Below are 26,843 nucleotides of genomic sequence, written 5' to 3'. Positions count from 1 at the left end.
TTGTATGATTATAGCCCAAACACTTCTCCACTCTTCCTCTTACTGATATTTTAATACTTGTGGAAGTATAATTTCAATGCAGGCATGATTACTTATTTGAGGATTTTTACACTCTGGTATTAGTGCGTTTGAATCTAATTGAAACAGTTAGTCCAGCTGTGATATTCACCAAACTACAAACCTTTTTTCCTGAATTTAGCCTTTTTGAGGGATTTGATTTAAACCCCCCGTTGTACCTAAACTCCGCCCACAAATTCCGTGTCACTCGGAAGTACGTCACATGGCAGAAGCTAAAGATGCTTCAACTGCCGTTTCACTGTGACTTTAACATTAAGTTGTACTCTGTGGCAAACTTTGGCCACACCTAGATCCTGTCCCACTTCCACACACACTAAAAAAAATAAATACAAAAAATAAAAAGAGCAGGCCTTTTATTTTTTTTTCTCCGGTGCGTTTGTTTGTGTGACGGCGAGTCCCGGCGGTGTAACCGGAGAGGGGCCTCAGAGAGGGAATGCAGGACTGCAATGGAGCACAATGCAATACAGGTAAAGCCGATTTAATTTCTAAATTAATGTCGATTTATTTAACATTCAGGCAGCCGGGTATCAGACCTGTTGATGTGGGGAATATTCTAATCGTGTACGCTGTGTATTGAATGTTGAATTGGAGGTTTTATTTCATTTAGTTTGAATGTCGTATTGATTGTTTTCTCATATCGGAGCAGCAGCAGCAGCAGCGAGAGTTGCTCTGACTGCAATTACAACTTTATTCAACCAGGCTCAACTTTTTTTCCCCGCAGAGGTGGAAAATAAACCTCTGATATTGGTGTTTTTCCGGGGAAAGGGTCGGCGGTGACACCGAGCTTTAGTCCGGTGCTGTATCGCAGCTTCAGTCGTTAATTTCAGTTTAATATTTCTGATATTTTCTTCGTGTTAATGATTAATTTCTTTGTGTGTCGTGTCGACAGACTCAGCTTCTCCTCTGGCTACCAACCCCCACCCACACTAACGACACATTACACAAATAAAATTAAAATTACAGTCTGTAAAAATATCAGGAAACTTTTGGGCTGTGGCGAGACGTTACATCGACATTTTCTGATCATTTCTCGACATTATTCTCCAACACGGAGGGGAAATTAAAGATTGAAATATCCTCCTCGACAGGGACTAGGTGGAGCAGCAGCAGGGTTGTGTTTTAATCGGAAGCATATTGATATTATTATCAAATCCCTCCCGACATTTTGTCTCTGGTATAATTACCACAGTTTAAGGAGGAATGTTAATATTGTGTGTGTGTGAGTGAGTGTGTGTGAGTGTGAGCGTGTGTGTGTGTGTTAGAAAAAGGGAGTTTTTTGTACTTGACATAGCGAGGATTTAAAAAAAGAAAAGACAGCAGGAAATATCCAGAGGACACACAGCTCTGAGGTTACATGTTAGCCAAATAAAAGTCCTTTAATTCAACACAATCCTCACTTGTAGCCTTGAAATTATCAAAAATCACATTGGTTGCTGAGTGAGGAGAAAAAGGGCAGCAGGAAATATCCAGAGGACATCAGTTTTAGGGTTAAATATGAGCATTTATCGACATGAAGTGGGATATTTTGACTGAATCCTCCATGTGTGGCCTGGTTTATTAAAAAAAAGCAGTGCTGGTTGTATGTTTTTATAATGTTGTTTAAATATTAATATTTTGCAGTGAGCTATTTCAATAACAGGATATACCCAAGGTCAATACTGTAGTCTAAGTGTGTGTGTGTGTGTGTGTGTGTGTGTTTTATTTATTTATTTATTCTTGTTTAGAGAAGGAGACATTTTATTATTTGTTTGAGTTTTTCCCCCTTCTTCCTCTCCTGTACTAAAACTGTGTTTAAAAAAAGGATCTCACTGCATTATTCCCAGAAATATCACGAGAACTGACGTAGGCAGAGTGCAGATTAAGGGTTTCCATCTTAAATTCTTGTGTGTGTGTGTGTGTGTGTGCCTTTGTGTGTGAGTGTGTGTTCACATTTTAGACAGTGGGCTGCCTCTCTCTGCTCAGATTATATTATGTGGCTTTTATTTTCCTGCCTCTTTTCACCACTAGGCTGTCCGAGCAGCAGCAGCTCTCCGGTGTTCATATAACTCTCCTATAGGACATAATAGTATGTTTATGATTCTCTATTCTCACCTGATGGTAGTATTTATCTTTTAGTCTGTCTGTTATTAAGTTAAATACATGTATGGTATCAATTTTGAAGCTGAAACTCTGTCTGAAAACAATGAATATTCAATTTAACTCACTATAATGGGTTATTTCTTTCTATCTATCTATCTATCTATCTATCTATCTATCTATCTATCTATCTATCTATCTATCTATCTATATATCTATCTATCTATCTATCTATCTATCTAGCTTGATTCCTTTTTCTGCTGTAAATGTATCTTATTTTGCTGTTGCCACCCTTTTCCTTGTTTCTGCTTGTAAAGACAAATAATCATATACTGACACTAGTGCATCTTAAAAAGAGAGTCATGAAAATTTAATTTTTTTGTGAAAGCTAAAAACTAGTCAAGTAAAAATATTTAAAATAAACTAATTTATCTTAGTTGTCATAAAATATCTCAGCGAGTAATGCCTTTTGAAGCCAGTCTTCTACATTGTGCTTCACACAGCACTTTGTATTGTTTTAATAACCTGGTACCCTTCATTATTAAGCGACATTGAGTATCCAGAAAACCACTATATAAGTCCGATCAATTGTTTGTGGTTTGCTCTTTGTTATAAAATGCTTCTTCTACCTTTTTTAGCTTTTTATAATTTACTTTTTATTGTTTTCAAAATAGGTAACAGACAAACAACAAATTAAAAAGAAAAAACCTAATTTCATTCTATCAGACTTTATTTATAAAGCGCTTTTCATACAATGACATTGAAACACAAAGTGCTGTACATGAAATTAACTTAAAATAGAATAAATTAAGAAAAAAATATAAAAAAGACCCCCCCCATCCTAATCCTAATCCCAACCCCAACCCCCACCCCAAACCCACCCCACAATCCTAAGGTTAAGAACACATTATATGCAACAATAATACTATCAATGAAAATAAAATAAATAAATAGATAAAATAAAAACAAAAAAAAGTTGCTGAACAAACTAATACCACATTAATACAGAAAATACATACAGAAACAAAAGTGAGTCCACTGACAAAAGAAAGACAAAAACAATACAAAACAAAAAGCAATAAAAACCATAATAAATCTTCACAGTGTTAACTCACATACTCCTATTACAATGAAAAAAATGGCAAAATTAGCTATTTGATATTGTATCCATGAAGGGGCCCTGGAAATCCAAAATGTCTCCTTTTTTTTTTAGTTTTTAGCTGAAGGTCATAAGAAGTATGAAACATTTCACTTTGCCTATATATTTTAACTTTCTTAAATAACTGTTTGAAAATATTTTCATTTATATTATAACTTTATTTTATGACTTTCTTTTTGAGATTCATAAGTTTACAGATATGGAAGAATTTATTGATCTTCAAACATTATTGCCAAAAAAAAATATTTATTTAATATATTTTTGAGAATAATCGCGTACATTCTGATTTTAGCCGGTCATGTGAGCTCACAACTGAACTTAACTTCATTCACATTTTTTATTTTTTCTCTCAGAATATTTGCCGCTGGTAAGTTATATCAAATTATCAAAAGACTGGAAGTTGAACTTTTTAAGATAGATTTTAGTTTTTAAAGGTACAGTGCACAATTTAGCGGCATTTAGCAGAACAGACTTGATAGAAATGGAGTATGATATTGTAGTATTCATGTAAGTATGTGTTTGAATCAGTGTGTAATCACCTGAATATAAAAATCCTTTTGGTTTTGTTCACTTAGAATGAGTCTTTATATCAACGTAAGGAGCATGTCCTCTTACATGGAGGCTGCCATCTTGTTTCTTCAGTAGCACAGAACAGACAGACTCGTAGCATGCATGTTTCTGTATTTAGTGAGAGGCTGAAGATAAACAAAAAGAAGAGAGTGGTTGTGTGCAACAGAAATTATATTGGTAGAAGTTTTTGACAATTAAAACTTGACAAATGGAGCATTTCAATCGCAAGATATCGCAAAAATCTACACACTGTACCTTTAAGAACATTTCAAGCTAAAATAGGTATGTCAGGGTGTCATGAGCTATATTGGACTCTACTAAATCAGTGGATGGACATTCATTACAGAAAGTTTTGAGTGATCTACTTTTAGTTTAAAATCAAAGTGATCTGGCTCTAGCTTGTCAATGGGAGCTAAATGTTGAATCAAGGTCTTAATGGTTTTTTGTTCTTTTCTTGTCCAGTATTTTAGTATTACATTAGCTTAATCACACATTACACTTTGTCATGTTTGTCGTATGAGAGCCAAAATGATTGATGGATTAATCAATAGATCATTTTTCAAATACTTTAAGGAAAACATGCAAGAACTGTTGTGCCTTAAAAGTTCTGACTTTTTTTCAGCCTATTCATGTTTAACCCTTTCATTGTTCTTGATAAAGGTAGTTGATCGGATGGGACATTTATTTGAACAACTTGAATCAATAAGTCGATGAAGGTCCAAATTATCCGGTCCCAGCTCCTCAGATGTGGAGGCGATCATCATTCAGCCGTGTGTTTGTTGTCTTCTGTTTACCTTTCCTCCCTTTAATTTGTCTTTTTGTTTCCGTATTTATCTTTCAGTTGACATGTAGATTTATGTTTTTAGGCAGAAGGGAAAACTGAAAGTTTTAACTTGTAAAGCGAGACAACATGGTGGATTCAATTCGGATTTCCCCACAGCTTCCCAATTTTTTTCCCGATATTGTTTATGCCTCTCATCTTTTAATTTTCTCTTGGTTTCTTGCCTTTAGATTTACACATTTATCAATAATAGCTCAATAATTATATATTGTTAACCCAAAACAACCCAATTTGTTAGTATGGCTTGTCAAATGTGGGCTGAACTGAACATTTATTTTACTTTCTTGTCATCTTTTTGCGTTTGTGTGCTCATTAACGAACAAACATCCGGAGATCAAAACAGTATTGATAAGTGGATCGACAGAGAGTGATTTTTTTATGATTTAAGAAGTTTTCTAGCTAAAGTAACAAAATGATCTCAACAAACTTAAACTTTATAGTCCCAAAAAAATGTCTCTTCCTTGAACTTCTTTTTTTGTTCGCTTTAGTTGATAGCTAAATTGATAAACAGACAGCAACTCTTAAAAAAATGTCGACTATTAGTTTGAAAGTTTTTCGGAAATTCAGATGATCCAGCCTCACGTGTGGTCCGATGGGTGAATTTATCTCACCTTGTTGTCACCTCTTTCCTGCTAAATGTCTTAGATTGACTCATACTCAAACAATTAAAGATTCAGAAAATAAATTTGCAACTTTTTTTACTAAGCAACAATGCCCAAATAGTAGAAGTACTTTGAATAACGTGGATCACATGTGTTGATTAAGACTCCGGGACGTTGTCCGACATGATTAATGGTCGACTCTGTCTTTATCTGTTGAAGTCACAGAAGCTGGCATCGTATGTGTGGAGTCATATGTGATTTATTCTGCATTATTTGATACATTCTGCATTTCTTTCTTGTTGGGGTTTCCTGTAAGCGCTCATGCTACGTCTGCTAAAGTCTCTGTATTTCCTTATTTTGCTCTGTCGCACCTCATCTCAAGTTAAAAATGTAAAATGTCTCATCAGTGTTCCTGAAGGAATTCTTATTTCTCCACAGAGACTTTAGCTGTCCTCTTGGTGTCCCTTTATCTAAGATAATACCTTGAGATGACTTCAATATCGATTCTCATCTCTCTATCACGTTGTCACTGAAGTACCGTTTAATATTTGTCTAACCACAATAAAATACTCAACAATGTTTGTTTATAGCAAGCACTTTTTATAGTACTTTACATATTCCTCTGCTAAATTATCTAGCTTTATCCTAAAATATCTCTTACCTTTATTTTATCAGTGGGGATATCAGATGGTTTACGCTGTAGCTACACGATAGTGACCTATACTGTTGTAAGCCCTGCGTCCTTGTGCGCTGAAGTGTGTGTTACTCAGCAATACTCCGTCTAAAAGCTAGTTGGCACCATAGATTGTATAAATAATGGACGTAGTATTCGTGATGTCGCCCATCTGTTTCTGAGCGCTGTTTTGTAGACAATCGTCGGCGGGAGCCATATTAGAAATGCTAAACTCAACCAAACTTAGTGTGACGTAAAGAGGCGGGGTTTGACCCTCATAGCCAACAGCTATGTGTTCCCACCTATCAGTCAAGTCAGTCATGTCCTTATTTGGGCAAAACTCGTAATCTTAATAACTTCTGCACCATTGCGTTAAAAAAAAATTCACCCCCCTGTACAGTGTGTGCCGATATAGAAATTAGCTACATAGACCGAAGTTGTTTTTTGTACCAGGCTGTAAACATGTTTATTAATGCTCTAAAGATCGTCTTTTTTGAATTGGTGTGTATGTGGTTTCTGGTGTTCCTGCTGCCAGCCTCGTGTGGACACTCAATGAACTGCAGTTTTTAACACTTCTGCATGGGCTTCATATTTTAAGACCAGAGGTTGCCGCTTGGTTGGCACTGAGATTTGTTGATGTTTATTTACTGGAAACCATGACACATGATGTTTGATTTGGAGCTGATAAATGTTGAGCAGCAGTTGATCATAATGCTTGCAAAGCAGAAAAGAGAGGAGACATCAGAGGAGATGGAGAGTACAGTGGACGGGGTTAATGCCTGAAATGTCTGCCACCAAGCAGATTCATCTCAAGGCTTGCGGACTGCGTCGCCTCAAACACGTTACATTTTGGAGGAGCTGCACGTCGTACTACGAATGTTGACTTCTGTATAGATACAGTGCTACTTAAACCTACGTCATGCTGTGGCGTTGTTAAACCAGGCTTCAAAGTGTGTCGACTTAACTTAATGCTCAATACAATCAAACTTTATTTTCATAACTTCTTTGGTAAACCTTAGATAAATATAAAATATCACCTTTAAATCCTGCGAATATAGATTTGATCATTTGAAACAGGTAAACTTGTGTCTTCTGAGCTCATTTATGATTTCATGAAACTAATTTATTCAGTGTCCTTCATTGTATTTCTGGTATTCTTTAAAGACTACATTCAACACCTTTTCTGGTATTTGTCAGTTTTGTCGTTTGCTTCCTAATAATTCTGCTGTGACGTTGTTTGTGTCACATTATCTCCTGTAGGAACTCACTCACTGCCTGGAACATATCGCAGTTATATTTACATAGTGGATAAGATTGTGTCTGTTGAACTCCATACAGACTTAAACAAACTTTAGTCTGCTGGTGCCTTCATTAAACTAATACACCCGTTATTGTAAATATTCCTTTCATCTTCAGTTCTGTTCACTCCTCGTTTGAATCATATTTCTGAAGTTAAATGATCTTTAAAGCTATTCTGGTATTAAACTTTGGCCCTACATATTTTAGGATGCGTGATGAATAAGTAAACGTAGCTTTGGGACGGCTCTGGTAGATTTATTCAGCCTGCAGCAGTGAAACAGGTTGTGATGATGGCTGTAACCCTTGATGGACTAAAGTCTGACCACTATAAGTTCTTGTTTTATCACTGACGGGCTCAGATTGTTATTTTAAGTGTGTGCAAACTTTACAGAAAGGATTGTACAGTGACAAACTTTATGACATGGATTCAGTTTTTTCTTTATAACCAGAAACAGCTGAAACATGGCTCCCTGGCCACCTGACTCCATCAACAAACAATGATTTAACTTCTGAAAGTAGCGCTGTTCTACCACTGCCTCAATGTGTTATTAGTTTGAATAATAAATGTGTAACTTTGGTCTTTTAAATAGTTATTTAACATCAAAGCCAACACAATAACACCAACACAATGACTGACGGAGGCAGCAGCAGAACACAGCAAATCAAGTGTTCATCAAGCTTAAATTACACAAGGTCCTCATCTTGTGCAGTCAAGATAATTATCTTGTGTGAATGCAACAGTAGTAAAGATTTAGCTTGCCGTCAGTTTTAATTAAATGCCGTTATTTGTCCATATTTAGCTTTTTATCTTGATTCTTTGAATACTGTTTTTAATAAAGGATGGGCAATGATTTTTGAATTTTCGTATATTTGAATATTTGTTCACTTGGTAAAAATAGAAGAGTGGTGTTTTGGGTGTTCCAGAAGCAGTTGAGGGGTGTGCCCCATGCAATGTTTATTGTAGTTTTAGTAAAGCCCACTTACTAAGTGAAAATACTTTTCATGTTTTATCTGAGAGGACATCTGAATTTAATATCAAACAATTCTGTGATGGATTTGCTGTAATAAAAGGGTACATTGAGTTTTTCGAGCTGGTTCAGCTCATAGACTGTATAAATAATAGACGTAGTATCTGTGATGTCACGCATCTGTTTCTGAGCGCTGTTTTGAAGCCAATCGTCGGCGGGCGCCATATTGGAAATGCTGAACTCAACCAAACGCAGTGTAAAGTAAAGAGGCGGGGTTTGAGTCTCCTAGCCAACAGCTATGTGTTCCCACCTGTCAGTCAAGTCATTCATGTCCTTATTTGGGCAAAACTCGTAATCTTAATATCTTCTGAACCGTCGCATGAGAAAAAATTCACCCTGTACAGGGTGGACGGTCAATGAACTGCAGTTTATAACACTTCCACATGGGCTTCATATTTGAGACCAGAGGTTGTCGCTTGGCTCAGCTTCAAAGTCAATCTTCGTGGTGTCGTAGCGCTTTCTCACAGTTAGCCAAATTATATCTTTCACTGTTTAAACATTTTCTCCCTTTTATTTCTGCGTTTACGTCTGACGAGAGACAGCATTCACAACCTATGAAATTATTATCTTGTCGCGTAAGAGAATTTTCTTGTGTGCACAAAATGAACACTTTAGCGTGACTTGAGGGTCTTTGTGTCTTTCTGTGATGTTGAGTCTTCATTTCACTTATTTCCTGACTGATACTATTCAATACTCATTAAGGCTACAATCCGGATTGAATTCTTGTTTATTAACCCTTAAAATGATCTGTGATATTTCTCTGTGGGCTCATAACAAACAGTCTTTTGTCATTTATCTTATCAGGCCTCAAACAGTCTTGTTGTGGCGTATTCTGCTTCTTGGGTGAATTCTGAGTCTGCAATTAGTGTGTCTAAATTCAAAGATCATGAGTCCTTTATATATCTGCCCTCTGACCTGTGGGACTTTGCAGAAGATAAATAATCCTGCATGTATTTCTAATGTTGCTATAGTGACTTGCAGTAGGATTGCATCGCTCGTTTATTCTCTTAAAAGATCTTAAACGTGTTTTATCCTCATGACGTCACCGTCGTGTTCCTGTAATGTTTCCATAGGGACTGATAGTTTGATTAAACATCCTGTGGTTTTGTTGTTGCACCTTCTATGGCTGAATATAGCGTGTGTTTGACATTAAACAGCCTTGTCTTTTACTCAGAAATTGTTTGGTGATATGAATTTATTGAATCCAGGTATAACGCTCCTGCTGAAAGTGAGGCTGAGCTCGTCTGGCTCAGTGTTGTTTTTCATGACTTTCCCCTCGAGGCCTTTTTAAAGAGTGTGTCTGATCCTCCACGGTGACGTCGTTGAACATTATGTCACTGCATTATGTTGTGCAGAGGCTTCTCTTAAATATCATGTTATTAATAATGCTGCTGCGTGCGGCTGATATGAAAACATTTCTGCTGCGGTGACATTTATTTGGTATCTTTCTAAAAATTGATCCTGGGCCTGCTGCAGCTGGTCTGCAGAGCTACAGCGAGGTGGGGGCAGCAGGGGGAGGTGAGGGGAGGGAGGGAGAGAGAGAGAGAGGGAGTTGACTGTGGTGGGTTATGGGTATTGGGTGGGGGAGGGTGTGCAGGGTGGGGTGGGGGATGTGGATGATCAACACCGGAGTGAGAATTTGAGAATATTCTGCATTTAGGCGCCAGCAGCAGCAGCACCAGCAGCAGACACAGAAGCACAGAGCTGCTGCTGCTGGTGCTTGTTCTCAAATATCAGAGAATATTTCTGCTTTAAAAGTAGGAACAAATACAGAATATTTATATAATGCATGCGTCCTGAATCTTTAAGTAACATCTATCAGCAATAAATGAAAAGCAGCTGCATGGTTTGCCGCGCCCTTAGCTTAAACACACAAGCTCTTTTATTCGTATAATGAGGATAATAAGCCGGGTGAACGTGACCTCTGCCTGCTTCGTTTTAATTCACTTTATTAGGAAATAAGCGAATCAATCACGCTTTTAAAGCAGCTCAGCTGTTCTTCATTTAATTATAAAATGATTTCTTTATTACTGGATTAAAGCAGCATTAATGTGGAGCCATTTTGATGAAATGATTTAGAATATTTTCAGTCAAAGATGCAGCCACGGGAGGATTCACTGCTTTTCTTTGTGGTCTGATTAGAATATATTTGGGAAGGCATCACGTTCAGGAGTTAGTTGTAACATTTTTAATGAAGTAGTTGCAGCCTTATAAAATATTCAGGCAAGATGAAATAGAAAGTGGATTGGAAACAATATAAGTCTGGAAAGATTGAAAATAATAAGAAGGAAACTGGTGCCAGATTGCTCCAAAATGACAGTGCAGAATAAAAGTATCACAACAGAGCAGTAGTGCTGAAATTTTAAAATATAGACAAAAAAAGAAAACAAGACCATCAGGGACAAAAATGATTATACTTATATATGTATTGTTAATCTGCTGCAGGAGGTTGGGTAAAGATAAAGAGCATGCATGCAGCGTGTGGCCAAAACAGACGGGCTTGCATTTCCCCCCTCTGATATTCTTGATGGCTGATGCAATCTATTTTGAAAAGAAAGCAGGACAAGGGTTTAGGTCTAAAATAATTTCTAACACAAACTTAGATAAAGTCAGCAGAAGGATCAAATGTAACACTCTACACAAAGGGGGCGCCAAAATCAACATAAACAGAAATATCCTCACAGGAGCTTTAAGCACAAAAATATGAAATAATTAAGTACTTTGGTAAAAAATGTAAGCTGATCTAAAAAAAACTGCTATTTCAGTTTGCTATCTAGAAAAAAGGTTTGTCTATATACCTTCATTTTTTCACAAAAGGGAATAAATTCCAAAGTTATCAGTGAATCAGTACAACAAGCAACCAGGACAAAAAGGTGGTGATTAAATCTACATGCAGGAGAAGAACATTTTGAGTTTTCTATCTGGAGTAGTTGTAAATTATTTTATATACATATATAAATATATATTTTAGTAGGTATTAAACTACTTGAATATTTAATTTTATTTAATCTGTATTTAACTAGGACAACATTTTGTTAATATTAAATATTTCTTTAGTCAAAAATGTCCAGGACCAACAGGCAGTGTTGCAGCTAAAGAAAGTTTCTGACAAATATCAAACACCCGTATAACTTACATATAACAAGAGATGTGATTATAGTACAATAAAACAAACAAACATGAACTAACTGTTGATATGTTGTGAAGAAGGAAATCCAAGTATTCAAACTGAGTGACTAATCAAAAGTTAGAAATGCTCAGAAAAAAGTCAAAATTTAGCACAATTTCTAAATTAATTTATAAATTGTTAAAAACGAGGCGAACAGTGCAAAAAAAGGCAGAATGTTAGCAGGGCTAGCACCAGCAGCCTTCAGTCCTCTTGCAGGTTTACATCCTCATACCTTTACTGGTTCCTCATTATATGCCAGTTTAACCAGACAGCCTACATACAACTTTATCTCCATTTTCTAGATCAAAATACTGACAAACCACACCCAACTGCTACAAGATTACTTATCTGTGATCTGTGATTGTTTACAAAAGGGTAGTAGAGCATTATAGCATCATGGCAGTATCTGGAGCTACAGCCCTAGATAATATTTTTTGTGAATTACAGCTTAGATGACATAAGATAATACATTATTAATCTCCGGGGTAAATTTGGTTGTCGCAGCTACACTGACATATTAGCAAGTAGTACTACAAAAACCTTAAAAAAAGAGTACAATAAAGAAAAAAATAAAATAAAATAGATAAATAAAATAAAAAAAAGAAAATGGACAAATGGATTAAAAAAGAGGAAAATCGAAAAATAAAAATAAAATAGATAAATTTAATAAAAAATAAAAAAATAAAATGGATAAATGCATTAAAAAAGACGAAAATAGATCAATAAAAATAAAAAAGATAAATTAAATTAAAAAGAAAAGAAAATGTATTAATGGACTAAAAAAGAAGAAAATAGATAAATGAAAACAAGATAGATAAATGAAATAAGAAAAAAGAAAATAGATACATATTTAAAAAATGGATAAATAAGATACAAGTTTAAAGACGTAATCAAATAAATACCCAGGGTTTAGGCCTACACGAATGAAAATATTTATGATTTGTTTTTCCAAGTATTTCTGGTGTTAGTGTGAGTGATGACAGTTAATCTTATCACAGCTTATAGCGAGCCCCTTTGCTGCTTTAGGCTTAAACACTCACATTAAACAAGACAGTTCTTTTTAATCCACTTTTCAAATATTCTTCTTTCAGTTTTGTGCGCTGAAATATTGTAACAATCCTAGAACTGGATCATTTTAAAGATCAAAACAATAAATAAGCTGATATTAGATTTAGATAACTGTAACTGCTGGTGAAGAGTAAAAAGGAAAACGTAATGCCTTATTTGAGCTTCAGTTTGTGCCACAGTGATGAACAGTTCTTTTGATATTTGGTGTAATGTTCAGCATGTATGATGCAGCTGTGTGGATATGTATTATGTTTCCTGTCAGGCTGCTGTATTTCAGTCTTTTCTCGCCTTGAACTCTAAACAGAGGATTACTGAGGAGCCGAGGCAGGGAGGTGGATTCAATATCAGAAAACAGCAGCAGTTTTATGGCAGCAGAGTTCCCTTTTGGTGCTGTAAAAACTGCAGAGTCATGCTCCATAGATCTGCAGGTTTCAGTTGATTTCAGGTTTTTAACTCCCATTTCATAAAGAAAGGAGGCATGATGGAAATACAAAAAGGTCCTTCTATCAGACTTTTTGTCTGATTTATCTTCTTTCAAATATAGAGAGGAATTATTTTTAAAAGCTACAAGAGGCAGATGAATGTGACACAACTGCATAGAGATTGGGGATTAAACCACCACTGAAAACAGTCCCTGATTAAAGACTTCTACTTTTATTGTTGGGTTAAAAAACTGAAGAGTGCTGTTCTGAAATCCTTTTTTTTAAAGCATATTTGATCCTGAGGATGTCATTGTGTTGAACCAGCCTGAGAGATTATAATGGGCATCTTGTACTATTTGCTGATATAAGTAAACAAAACAAACCCTCTGTTGATAATTAATCAGATCAACTATTTGTGAAATGAATCAAAAAATCTGTATTTACTGAAGCTTGATGGTAAAATAACGTGTCAAAGTGCTAAATACATGAAATAATGAGTTATCATTTATTTTTTCCAAAATCGTCCTTAGCTTTTGAACAAAAACAACAACCTGAGTGGGCTAAAGGTGACCTACCACTGGATTTGGCAGTTGATGCTACATAATTAGCAACAATTTATAAACAAACACATCAAAATGATGTCTTATTTATATACCGATATATACCGACCCCCCGAAGTCCCAAAAATAAATATTTTTATCTTTTGCGCACAAGATAATTATCCCGTGTGCAAGCTAATTAAAACCCCTCCAACTAGTTCAGATGTGTATTGTCAACACAAAGCCAAATGGAGGACACTCATTTTATCAAGTTGGACTTGATATTATAGCTGCTCTTGCAGACATGGTTCTGTTATCAGCAGAAATCATCTGCTTTGCTTACTGAAAGACAACAGGCTCAGCTGGAGTCTTTTTGCTGACAGACATGCCCCCTTATTGAACATCACTCACTGATTGGACGCTGTAGCGGCTCGGACGTCTTTGAAACTTAACATCACCTGGGTTTAATAATGGCGAAAAGACAGACCTTAAAACAGTCCCTGAGATCATAAACATGCATTGGTTTCTAAACATTTAGTATTTGATTAGCTGAGATTAAAAAGTGTTTGATCAGAGTTTAAACACTAAACACTGAACATAAAAGCAAAATCATAAAATCAATGTAACAGAGGATTACTCCTGAGTTTTATAAGCCTATCTATCTCTTTGTTTATTTCAAATCACCATGTAAAGAAATAGTTATAAAGCCTAATATCATAGATAGAATAGAAATATTCAAGCAAGATAATTGTTAGGGCGACTTCAGGGGCTCCGCAGATATCTTATTGTGATTTTTAACAAAACTTTGAGAAAAGTATGTTTTTTTTAAGAAATTTTCCCAATTTCAGCAACAGAAAAAACACAATGTTTGATCTTCAGAGGGAAAACTGGTCTAGTTACCTCGATGATGTAGGTTTCTGTTTGAAGGCTGACTGAAACTGTGGCTCAGGATCCAAAATGGCTGCTCATGGTCTCCATGACAGACACACAGTATGTCGTACAGTTTCATGTTGAAGTGGAACTTTAAATTTATTAATATTACAGATGCAAACCAGCATTAATGTAGAAACACTGCCTTCATTCCTTGGGTGTGTTTGTTTTAGGTTTTAGTAAAGCTGGTCTGTGAGTCTCAGTCCCGGGGCTCCTCACATGTCTACCTACAACACAGTGAAATCAAATCTGCGGGTTTATTTACCCTACAGCAGCAGCAGAGGTAGTGTTAGCTTTCAGAAAGCACTCAAGGAGCGCTTGATTTAACATTTATCTAAACACCCACAAACACAGAGCGTCACTGGTGTGTGAGGTACCACAAATCAAGTGCTCCTCTTCAGATTAGATCAGAGTGTAAACACGCCAGAAACTCAGAGTAAACTGAGCTGGAGATTAAATAAAGACATGAAATAAAGATTCCTGCTACAGAATGACGACTTGACAGTGCTATTCTTTTATTTTATTTTATTTTATTTTATATCTCAAATATACAATTCAACATATTTTTAATACAGCGGACAGAGGAATGATCGACTCCTGTCCCTGGTAGGGCTGACTTTATTTATTCAAGGGTTAATTTGCACACTTCATTGCTAAATATTTGACATCCTCGAGCAGTTTCTCAAAGAGCTGTCTCCTCTCTTGCTAACACTGTGTCAGATTAACCTCACTTTAGAGTTGCAGATGAGATTAATTTGAGTATTGATCTACCTGCATGTTATTCTCTCTGTTAGTGAAGTAGTTGCTGTGTTTGTCAGCTGACAGACTAGAGGAGATTTGTTAATTTTTTTATGAACTTTGTTTATTAGAATTTTTTTTGACAGAATTTGACAAAAGTTGAACACTTCAGTCAATCAAGCTTTATATACAGTGGGTACTGAAAGTATTCAGACCATTTCACTTTTTTTTTTACATTTTATTATGTTACAGCCTTATTCCAAAATGGATTAAAATATTTTTTTCCCTTAAATTCTCCACACAATACCCCATAATGACAAAGTGAAAAAAGTTTTGTAGAAATGTTTGCAAATGAATTAGAAATAAAACAATAAAATATCATGTGCATAAGTATTCAGACCCTTTGCTTTGAAACTCAAAATAGAGCTCAGATGCATCCTGTTTCCTCTGACCATCCTTGAAATGTTTCTACAACTTGGTTTGAGTCCACCTGTGGTAAATTCAATTGATTGGACATGATTTGGAAAGGCACACACCAGTCTATATAAGATCCTACAGTTGACAGTACATGTCAGAGCACAAACCAAACCATGAAGTCAAAGGAATTGTCTGTAGACCTCCGAGACAGGATTGTATCGAGGCACAGATCTGGGGAAGGGTACAGTGGTGCACAGTGGTGTCCATCATACGTAAATGAAAGAAGTTGAAATCACCAGGACTCTCCCTAGAGCTGGCCGCCTGGCCAAAATAAGTGATCGGGGGAGAAGGGCCTTAGTCAGGGAAGTGACCAAGAACCCAACAGTAACTCCGACAGAGCTCCGGCATTCCTCTGTGGAGATGGAAGAACCTTCCAGAAGGACAACCATCTCTGGAGCACTCCACAGGTCACGCCTTTATGATAGAGTGGCCAGACGGAAGCCACTCCTCGGTACAAAACACATGAAAGTTTGCCAGTAGGGACCTAAAGGACTCTCAGACCATGAGAAACAACATTCTCTGGTCTGATGAAACCAAAGTTGAACTCTTTGGCCTGAATGTCTGGAGGAAACCAGGCACCGCTCATCATCTTGCCAATACCATCCCTACAGTGAAGCATGGTGGTGGCAGTGTCATGCTGTTGGATGTTTTTCAGCAGCAGGAGCTGGGAGACTAGTCGGGATCAAGGGAAGGATGAACGCAGCAAAGTACAGAGAGATTCTTGATGAAAACCTGCTCCAGAGTGCTCTGGACCTCAAACTGCAGCAAAGGTTCACCTTCCAATAGGACAACGATCCTCAGCACACAGCCAAGATAACAAAGGAGTGGCTTCAGGACAAGTCTCTGAATGTCCTTGAGTAGCTCAGCCAGAGCCCGGACTTAAACCTGATTGAACATCTCTGGAAAGACCTGAAAATAGCTGTGCACTGACGCTCCCCATCCAACCTCATTGAATTTGAGAGGATGTGCTAAGAAGAATTGGAGAAACTCCCCAAATCCAGGTGTGCTAAGCTTGTAGCATCATAGCTGAGAAGACTGGAGGCTTTAATCCCTGCCAAAGGTGCTTCAACAGAGTATTGAGTAAAGGGTCTGAATACTTATGCACATGTGATATTTGAGTTTTCTATTTTTAATTAATTTGCAAAAAATTCTACAAAACATTTTTCACTATGTCATTATGAAGTATTGTTTGTAGAATGTTGAGGGAAAAGATGAATTTAATCCATTTAGGAATAAGGCTGTAACATAACAAAATGTAGAAAAAGTGAAGGGGTCTGAATACTTTCCATACCAACTGTATATATCACCTTTCATACAAATCAAATGCAACCCAAAGTACTTTACAGTGATTGAAAACAAGAAAGAAGCAGAAATAAAATATTGGCAAGACGTTTAGAAAAAAAAAAGATTTAAAATTGGACACTAATGCACACTGACAACAATAAAATACATGTAATTAAAATAAGTTAAAGTGTCAAATTAATACTAAGAATGTAAATAGTTAAAATAAATACATTTTAAAAGGGTAAGGATAAGAGTTGAAAATAAAATTTAGGCTAAAAATGTCAATAAAACTGAGTAGATAAATTAAAATAAATAAATGAATGAATAAATAAAATAAATTAAGATAAACAGTTAAAATTGATAATATAATAAAGCAACATCAATGTAATATTAAAAGTAAGTAATAAAATTATAAAACCCTACATAAAAGCCAGACTGAATAATATGTTTTTAGTTTTCGTTAAAAGTCTCAATATCTCTATCAATATATCTTGTAATTGACAATGTCTTATAACAATACAAATAAGACAATAATAATAATAAAATAAATTAATACATAAAATAATAATAATAATTATACTAAATAATGAATACAAAAAGAAACAACCAAAAAACAGAACGTATTGATAATAACAATAATTAGCCCTATTATTACAATTACAACGACCATTATACCTAAATTGCCACGATAACAACAATACAAAAAAAACAAACAAATGAATTATTACACATATAAACATGTACACACAAATACTTAGCAATGAGAAATGAAGACAATTGTGATAATCTGTATATTAAATGAGGAAATAGATTTTGACAAGGTAGTAAAAAGTAATAATAATAATAATAATGATAATGATAATAATAATGATAATAATAATAATCATAATAATAATAATAATAATAATAGACTAGAGGAATTTGAATGTGTTAATGCAGTAGGTTTATGTGCCCATATGAATGTTGTATTATCTGAAACAGTTTTTCTAACTTGCAAAACACATTTTTGTGTTTGTTAAGCTGGGGTTGGTAGTCAGATTTAGATCCACTTTTGTTATTCTGGTTAAAATGATCTTTATGTCCCGATTGCAATCAATACATAATTTGTTCTTAAAAAAGAGGTAAAAAAAGCTGCTATCTACAGCCAGAGTAAACCTGGGAAAACACCAACCAATCCCTGCCATCAGGAGCCAAATTATGAAACCAATCAAATCCCGTCCTGCCGTTCTGCCCGCCTCCTGCACGTACATTTTGTGTTTGTTTGTGTTTTTAACTTTCACTATGATAATGTTTTGGTGTTTTCTTACGCTGAGTGAGACATGAGTTGACGTAGTGCAAAACACAAACGATGTGCTGAGGACCGGTTTTGAATCAGTCACCATCATATTGTCGTGAATCAGCGGCGCTCGTGCATGTGAGTGGGGGAGTCGTAGAGGCTATTGTTTCAAATACTAACAAAAACGAAATGTTAAATTTCAAATTGAATCAAAGTTGCCATTGGTGTTTCTCTGCGATGAATCAATCCCCCGCTCTGTTTTAAGAATAAAAGGAGCATGACTCCAAAGAAAGGCTCACCCTTAGGGGATTCTATTTCACATTACCACCAGCTAACCACACATTATCTCGCTTATTCCTCAACCACCAACAAACAAGTTTAAACAAAGTGTTGATTGAAAGATCATTTATCTTACAATTATTTATTCAGCTAAAGAATGAGTCCCTCTGATTTCACGGTTTCAACTTTTTTAACCATCTTTGTTTATTGGACAGTGGAGGATGCAGAGCGTTTGAGACCATGGCAGCAGTTGGTGTGACCACTGTGCTGTAGTTTAATGTTAACAGGAAGATGTCTGCCATTCTGCTGAGTCAGCTGATATTTTATTAGTTGTCAGAATTGTGAAACATTCAGGTGATTGAGTTTGAACAGGTTTCTACTCGTCTTTGTTTCATCTCAGTCTTTTCAGTCTGAGTGCAGGCGTCTCTGTATCAGGAGTGTCTGTCTGCAGCTTCACTGATATCTGGACATATTTTGGGTGACTATCAGGGACAGCACATGCAGTGTGAGGCGTTAATGTTTAACATTTTCTCTCTGTGCAGTTTAATCTGTTACAATATCCTGCCCTGAGTCCTGGTTAGACATGAGAAAACTCTGCCTCACTGCAAGGTGCTGCAGTTTCACCGTCAGACAGGTTAAGGCCTCTTCAGGAGCTTTGACTTTAACACAGATGTTTATAATTTTGTAGTAGTCTTTTTTTTTTTTTTAAATATTATCATTGATGATTGAGATTGTGCCAAAGACTAGAAATTACTAAATGTTTTTGTCCTTCAGATTTTGCTTCTTTAAAGAGGGGAACATTTGTGCAAAACAAAATAAAACATTGACAAATAAAGAACAAGAACAAACTATTTAGTGGGATTATTCTTCATATTGTACTTATTTGAACTCTTTTCTTTATTATTTTCAGTTTTTCGATAGCTTCATCTGCAATAGAAATGCATTTTAACATTTTTGCACATAGTGATGTATCTTGGAGTATCTTCAAAAATCTGATGTCTTGAATCTTTAAAAATACAGGTTATATGAGTTACATCACGTGCTTCAGCCTGTGCAATGTTTAGTTTGGATCCATTTCAACACCACACCATTGATAACTCTGGCCAAGAGAGTGAATTAACATTTTAAGCAATGTTAAAAAGATAAAACTTGGAATAATAGTTGCACACGTATAAGACACTGTCTGTTTCGGGGGTCTCTCTATGTTTATTGAAACACTTTAACAAAGTTGGAGACAAGTTACATTCTGTAAAACAGCTTGACATTTTATAAAACAGAATTACATTAAACATTTTTACCAAGGCCAAAACAAATTTACAAAATCTGAAACACTTTTACAAGCGACAGAACATTTTGACCAGTCTCGAAAACAAATGTAAAAACTGCAGATTCTGACGGAACAGGAACGTACCAAATACAGGAAGTGATCGAGTGAGCTTTTTTTTTGACCGAGAGAGATGGACTGTCCTGCCAATCACCGGTCAGTCAGATGTGTCCTTTCAAAATAAAAGCTGAACGAAATTGGAAAAAGTAGCGATAATTCTCAATCAGAGATTATGAATTAAGAATATCAGTTTCAATTGAGTCATTTTAGTTCAGATAATTCTTTTCAAATTTCAAATGGCTGAAATTGTCAACCTACACATAAGATCAAGCTGTGATTGGTTGGATTACATTATGAGGTTATCCACTATTAGTCTGAACTAGGGATGCCAACAATTAATCAAGTATCGATTAGTTGATTGTTAAGAACTTACTTGAACACTTTTTTTTAAATTTGATTTTCTATCACGTGGAACAAACATCATGTGGTCTTATATTTGGTTCAGCTATCGGGGAGGTGTTTTAAGTTTAAAGCATGTTTCAATGTGAATCAGCTGACTAAAGGTGTTGTGCACAGCGGAAACGCTCAGCTGGGGGATGCAGCTGAGTGACAGGTCTCCACGAGCGCTTTATTTCTCCGCCGCCGGACTGATTATGACCCAGTTGGGCCCCGGCTGACACCTGATCACGTTCACACGCTTATTTTTCTCAATAAGAACGAGTAGACAGAAAACTGGACACTGTGAGTCTAAAATATGTTTCTGTTCAGTTCCCTTGTTGAAGTCTGAGCCTTCACTTTTATGACTGTATATCCGCGGAGATTATGAGCCTGCTCCACACGATGATATTCAGCGCGTTTAACGTTTTGAACACCTCAATACGATCCATAGATATTCAATACTGTCCGTTATATACATTGTGTTGTGAAGGAAAATCTGATTCAGGGGAAAAATGCATTTGGCGTTGTTTTTGACATGGAAAACATTTACATTTTTTTTTATGATTAATCGATAATTGATCGTTAACATTTCCAAAGATTGATCAAGGAAAATACTTGAAATTTACATGACTGGTCTGAACTATAATGAGTCTGTGGAAACTGAGATTTATTAATAATCTCAGATTGAAAATATCCAGAATTATCGCTATTTATTAAAATTTCATTATGCTTTTATTTTGAAAGGACACATTGGAATGAGCTGTGATTGGCAGGACTGTCCGTTTCTCTCCGCCTAAACAAAATGCTCACTTCATCACTTCTGGATTACTTCCTGTATTTGGTACATTAGTTTTGCAGTAGAATCTGCAGTTTGTACATTTGTTTCAGGACAGGTAAAAATATTCTGTCTCTGTGTTTCTGATTTTCTAAATTTGTTTCTTTAAATGTAAATTTGTTTTGGCCTTGGTAAAAGTGCTTAATGTCTTTTGTTTTATAAAATGGAAATGTCTCTTCAACTTCGTGTTTCATCCTTTGTAAATTTGCATTGCACTTCCCAGCCACCGTAGTATATCAGAGGGAGAAAGGTTGACGCGTGATGATCTCCATTACGCTGAGCAGTTTGTAGTTCCTGTGCAGCTGTTTAGTCTTTCTAGTACCATCTGTTTTCACCATGTGGAGTTTGCAGTCCTGCTGAACACCAGTAGGGTAGTTCAGCTCAGCCTTTAAGAGCATTTAGAGTTTTAAGATACGGACCAACAAGCCCATGATTCACCTCGACGCGTGCGACCCTCCTCTGATTACTTGGTCTGTTAAAAGTGTCACCATTGCTATGTAACCCAGCATGCTTTGAGCCATACAAAATTAATGGGGTTAAATGTGTGTCTTTCTAAACCCTCAGTTAACTTCAACCCTTCCTCACTCTTGTTTCTGCTCTCTTTCCTCAGTGGTTGGGTGCTCCCTCCTGCCAGCGAGGCAGCTATGCCTTCTACAAGTCGGTGAGCAGCCGAGCTCAGCCAGACGGGCCGGCGCAGGTGTGGAGGCTCGGGGAGTTCTACTTCATGCGCTGTGGACCGCAGGACCCTGTGTGCATCGCTGAGGTGAGCTCATCTTGTTGTGCTGGACCGCTCCTTTCACTCAGATTAACTCAAAGGAAATCTGAAATCTGAAGCAGGAGCTCTGAAATGGGTCACCTTGCTGCTCTCCTGCCTGAGCTATAGAAGAGTAATAGTATGTTTTATTGAGTCTACATCCCAGAGCAGAGCTAAATTTAGTCAATTTAGGTCGCGAGCTGGAAACGTGTTAATGAGATTATGTTGTATTCAGGTTGATAATATTGAAAGACAGCGACTGATAATAATGGATGTAAAGTTTGAATGCATCACAAGAAGGAACAATGGAGGGAAAGTTCTGATCTGTAAACTATAGTTTGCTCTTTATGTCTCCTCGTTGATAACCAGTGATGGGATCAAATATAGTGTTGCATTATACCATCATCTTTAGAATAGAATAGAATGTACTTTATTAATCCGAAAGGAAATTCAGTCCTGCAACACAAATACACTGCGGTAATAAAGGTCCTTAAACGTTAAAATGATACTCTTAACCGACTTCTCTTCCAATTTGACGAGTCACCACATCACTATGACGTGACTGGTAGTTATTCAGATAGTTAACCAGTCATCAATTGTGGAATAGACGAATCCACCAGTGACTGAAAATGTAAAAGAGTGAACTCTAACTTTGCACTGTTGGGCTGGCTGTCACAGCTGATGTTTAAAGAGTGAAATCTCTTCAAACGCTCACACCTGACCAAAGTGCTCCCATGATAAGCAAGGTCAGCTCAACAACACTTTTTTCAAGCCGCCCTTTTCTCTGCAGCGTTGAGGTAACTTTTAAGACGTGATGGTGATGCATAGGCTGCCATTTTTCATGTGCCGTTCTTGGCAGAGATAGAAAGGGTGCAAGATGTCTCACTCCTCAGAAACTCAGCTTTGGAGAACTATGTTATGCTTGTGTGTGTGTGATGACTTGATGACATAACCCCCTTATTATCAATTATTTAATTAATTGGCATCTAATTTTGTGGACACTGACGACCAATCATTGCACCTCTACAATTAAATTCAAATCAACCAACAAGTCCTCTTCGAAAGACATCAATTATCACAGAAACATACAGACAACAATAAATTATACATAAGAGCTGCAGTGTACACAAGATCTGAAATGAATACTTATAATATTCAGTTTTTATAAAGTGGGGTTGTATGAGTTTTACATCACTAGTAATTGTACGAATCTCAACGGATGCAAACCATCTCGGCCCCTTTAATGAGAAACAGCACACAAGCTATGCTAAGGTTGCTGCAGACGGGGTCATTTATGCCGTGTAATTCAGCCCATTTTGAAAGACTCCACCCTGAGCACTCATCTCGGTTTAGGTGTACGCTCCACTTTTGATTTTTTTTGCATTTTACTTTGCCACCAGAAAGTCTGTTTGTTTTTACATTATTTGCGGACACAACACAGCAGTGCTCTTCCGCCTGCAGCGCACTGATCAGCTAATCAGTTCTATAATGTACTGTCTCGTACTGTCTGTGTATCTCGTGACACCAAGTAGTTTTCTCGGTTCGCCGGCATTAACTCACAGTTAACACATACTTGGGATCTCTCCAGCTCTCCAGTTTAGCTCTGAGTTTCTCCGCTTTTTCCTCCGGTGCATTGAATCATCTTTTCCTCTGTAAACTCATAAAGGTGTCCACGTGTGTCCGCAGTAAACGGCGTGACATCGGCACAGCCAGAATCACTTATTATTTGGTTTAGTTGTATTTTTGTCATTTTGAAGCTGCTGACCTGAATAGCTGATCAGTGCGCTGCAGGCCGAGGAACAGGTATGTGATGCATCAAATAGTGTCAAAGAATGGGCTTGCTGGTGTCAAAGTGAAGTGATGAAAAAGTTCCTCATAGAGCGCACACCTAAACCGAGATGAGTGCTCGGGTCGGAGTCTTTCAAAATGAGCTGAATTACGTGGCAGAAATGACCTCGTCTGCAGAAAACTGTAGCCTAGCTTGTGGGCTGTCTCTCCCAGGAGTTTTTCTTTAAAGGGGCCGAGCTGACGGGTGTCGGTTTCGTTGTGGCTAGTAAAATTACTAGTGAAATAGAACTCATACAACCACACTTCATAGAAACCGAAATATCCCTTTTAAGGCAAATGACACAATGTTTAAAATGACAGCTGTCTGCTCACAGGTTTGCATCAGTGACTTTACTCAGTTCTGCTGTGCCGGGGTTTCGAGGGGCTGTGTGTTTTTTGAAGACTCTGTAATTCTGGACAGTACACTGCATATTTTTTCACATCATCTTAATTAATATCAATTATTAAAAGTTATAAATAATAAAAGGAGAGAAAGTAGAAGAAAGGATAGGAGAGGGCAAGTGCAGGTCCTCTGTCGACTTAATCAAATCTGAGTCAGTCTTTAGGGTCAATGTTACATTTTCTGGTCCTCTGATAGTAAAAGTTAATTTTTCAGTGTCTGGAATTTGTTCCAGTTTTGTTGAAGCACACTTCCACTTCATCGTTTCCGTATCATTGTCCTTTATATTTAATCTACTGCTCCACAAAAGAGCAACTTTAATAACTCACACATTTCAGAAGATAACACAACAGCAAACTGAGTCCAGCAGTAAAGTTGGTTGACACTCAGGTGTGACCACAGGTGAGGCCGCTGATTCAGGCTGTGCACTCGGCCAAACATTTTCTGGATGAAGAAATGAAACCAAACAAAAAAACCATGCTGAAAATCAGCCGTGATGTTGACACATCTTGATGTTATTCAGGCAAGAATCATGTCTGACCCACAAATCTGCTCGGTCTGCTCCACTTCAGCTCGCTTCAAGCTCACAGTAATTTCTCTTCTCTACCAGCAGACCCTTCAGCCTGCTCAGACTCAGTCTGAGGCTTCTGCTTCCTTTTTCTCACTGTCATTGTTCATCCTGTAGCACTGTTTCTGGAATTATGATGTGTTCAAATGCTCCTTCGGAACTTTCAAATTCACAACAGAATAGAAAAGAATGCCTGTATTGCACAACCCCAATTCCAAAGAAGTTGGGACGTTCAATACAATAAAATCATATCCAACTTTATTTGTGTTGTACCTTTCATGCATATCACACAGCCCAAAGCCCAATGCCAAAAAAGTTTGGACTTTTATAATATACTATAAAATAATACAATGATGGTTTGCACATCATTTAAAGCCTTAATTTGATTACAAATAATGCAAAGACAACATAGCAAATTTTGAAACAAAAGTTGTGACAGGAGCATGTTTACTATTCTGTGCATCTCTTCTTTTTCCAACTCTTTGGGATCTGAGCAGACTAGTTTCAGGGTTTTGAACGGGAAATGTCGTCCAAGTCTCGCCTGATATAGGATATCAGCTGCTCAACAGTTCAGGGTCTCCTTTGTTGTATTTTTGTTTCATGAAGAGCCAAATATTTTCAACAGATGACAAGTCAGGACTTCAGGCAAGCCAGCTCATCACACTGACTCTTCTACTACAGAGCCATGCTGTTGTAATATGTGCAGAATGTGGTTTGGCGTTGTCATGCTGAAAAGGTCTTCCTGAAAAAGGCATTGTCTGGATGGCAGCATGAGTTGCTCTAAAAACTGTATATAATGTTCAGCATTAATGAAGCCTTCCCAGATGTGTAAGCTGCCCATGCTGTGGACTCTTATTCATCGATATTGCATCAGATCAGGGATGCTGGCTTTAGAGCTGTGCACTGATTACAAGCTGGGTGCTTCCCAAGCGGCAACCTCCGTTCTCAAAATATGAAGCCCATGCGGAAGTGCTATTAAGTGCAGTTCACCGAGCGTCCACTTGAGGCTGGCTGCAGAAACACGGGAAACCACATACACACCCATTCAAAGAAGACAATCTTTGCAGCATTAATAAACATGTTTACAGCCTGGTACAAAAAACGACTTGGCTCTACTTAGCTAATCTCTCAGGATACACTGAGGATATTAAGATTACGTGTTTTGCCCAAATAAGGACATGACTGCCACGCAGGAACACATAGCTGTTGGCTAGGAGGCTCAAACCCCACATCTTTACCTCACACTAAGTTAGGTAGAGTTCTGCATTACCATTATTTCTGCCGCCGCTGATTGGCTTCAAAACAGCGCTCAGGAACGTATGGGTGATGTCACTGATACTTCGTCCGATATATACGTCCGTTAGTCTATGGTGCTTCCTCGCTGTGGACACAGCGTTCATGATTTCCAAAAATAATGTCAAATTTTGATTCAACAGACAACAGGACAGTTTTCCACCCCTGCCCAAAGAAGCCGTCAGAATTGCCTGATCATGTTTTTATAGTTTACTCTGCGTTTGTGACTGCAGCGATGACGTGTTCACAGACCTTTGTTTTGGACATTTCTCTATTTTAGAGAGCTGATGGAAAATATTGAACTTTTTCATCATAGCCAAGTTTTTCAGACGCATTAACATGTTTTCATATTACATATGTATCTTTTTTTTTTTTTCAAATTATATTTTAGGCTTATTTGATAGGACAGCTGAAGAGAGACGGGAAACATTGGGAGTAGGGAGTCGAACCGGCAACCTCTGCAACAAGGACTATAGCCTCTGTGGGGTGCTTAGACCGCTAGGCCACCAGTGCCAGCATATATGTGTATCTTATTTTTGATTCATCCGCTTCCTGGTACATTAAAATCAACCCTACGTTTTTCATCTTCTTTCTGTGCAGGTAACTTTACTGTGGGAGGACCAATCTCAGCGCCACCTGCTGGCCAGCGCCAGACTCTACTTCCTACCTGAAGACACGCCAAAGGGCCGGACTAGAGAGCACGGAGAGGTGGGTCAAAGCAGCACAAATTCAAACTTTAAGGCGATTGATATTGAAGTCATTTGTTTGCTCTTCTGTGTTTGTAGTCCATTATTTTTCTTTTTTATCACCCACCCTTAGTTTTGTTTATTGAAGTTCCTAGTTTCTGTCTGTGTTACCTCTAACCTCTAACTCTCATGTCAATGTGCTGCTCACCC

The 26,843-nt window shown here is 37.1% G+C and overlaps 1 protein-coding gene across 1 annotated transcript in view; it reads left to right on the top strand.

Annotated features, from left to right (window-relative positions):
- Nucleotides 1-261: 261 nt before the first annotated feature.
- Nucleotides 262-26,843, top strand: part of zgc:77151 (uncharacterized protein LOC337153 homolog) — a 56,875-nt gene continuing 30,293 nt past the window's right edge. Inside the window, exons 1-3 of the mRNA XM_034683525.1 lie at nt 262-545; nt 21,716-21,868; nt 26,548-26,655. Coding sequence (XP_034539416.1) covers nt 525-545; nt 21,716-21,868; nt 26,548-26,655 — 282 coding nt within the window. The 5' untranslated portion in view covers nt 262-524. The remainder of the gene's footprint in view (nt 546-21,715; nt 21,869-26,547; nt 26,656-26,843) is intronic.

This window comes from Notolabrus celidotus, chromosome 5, assembly GCF_009762535.1.
Source record: "Notolabrus celidotus isolate fNotCel1 chromosome 5, fNotCel1.pri, whole genome shotgun sequence".
NCBI lineage: Eukaryota > Metazoa > Chordata > Actinopteri > Labriformes > Labridae > Notolabrus > Notolabrus celidotus.
The sequence above is the reverse complement of the archived record's forward strand: the minus strand, read 5'-3'. Positions and strand labels throughout refer to the sequence as shown.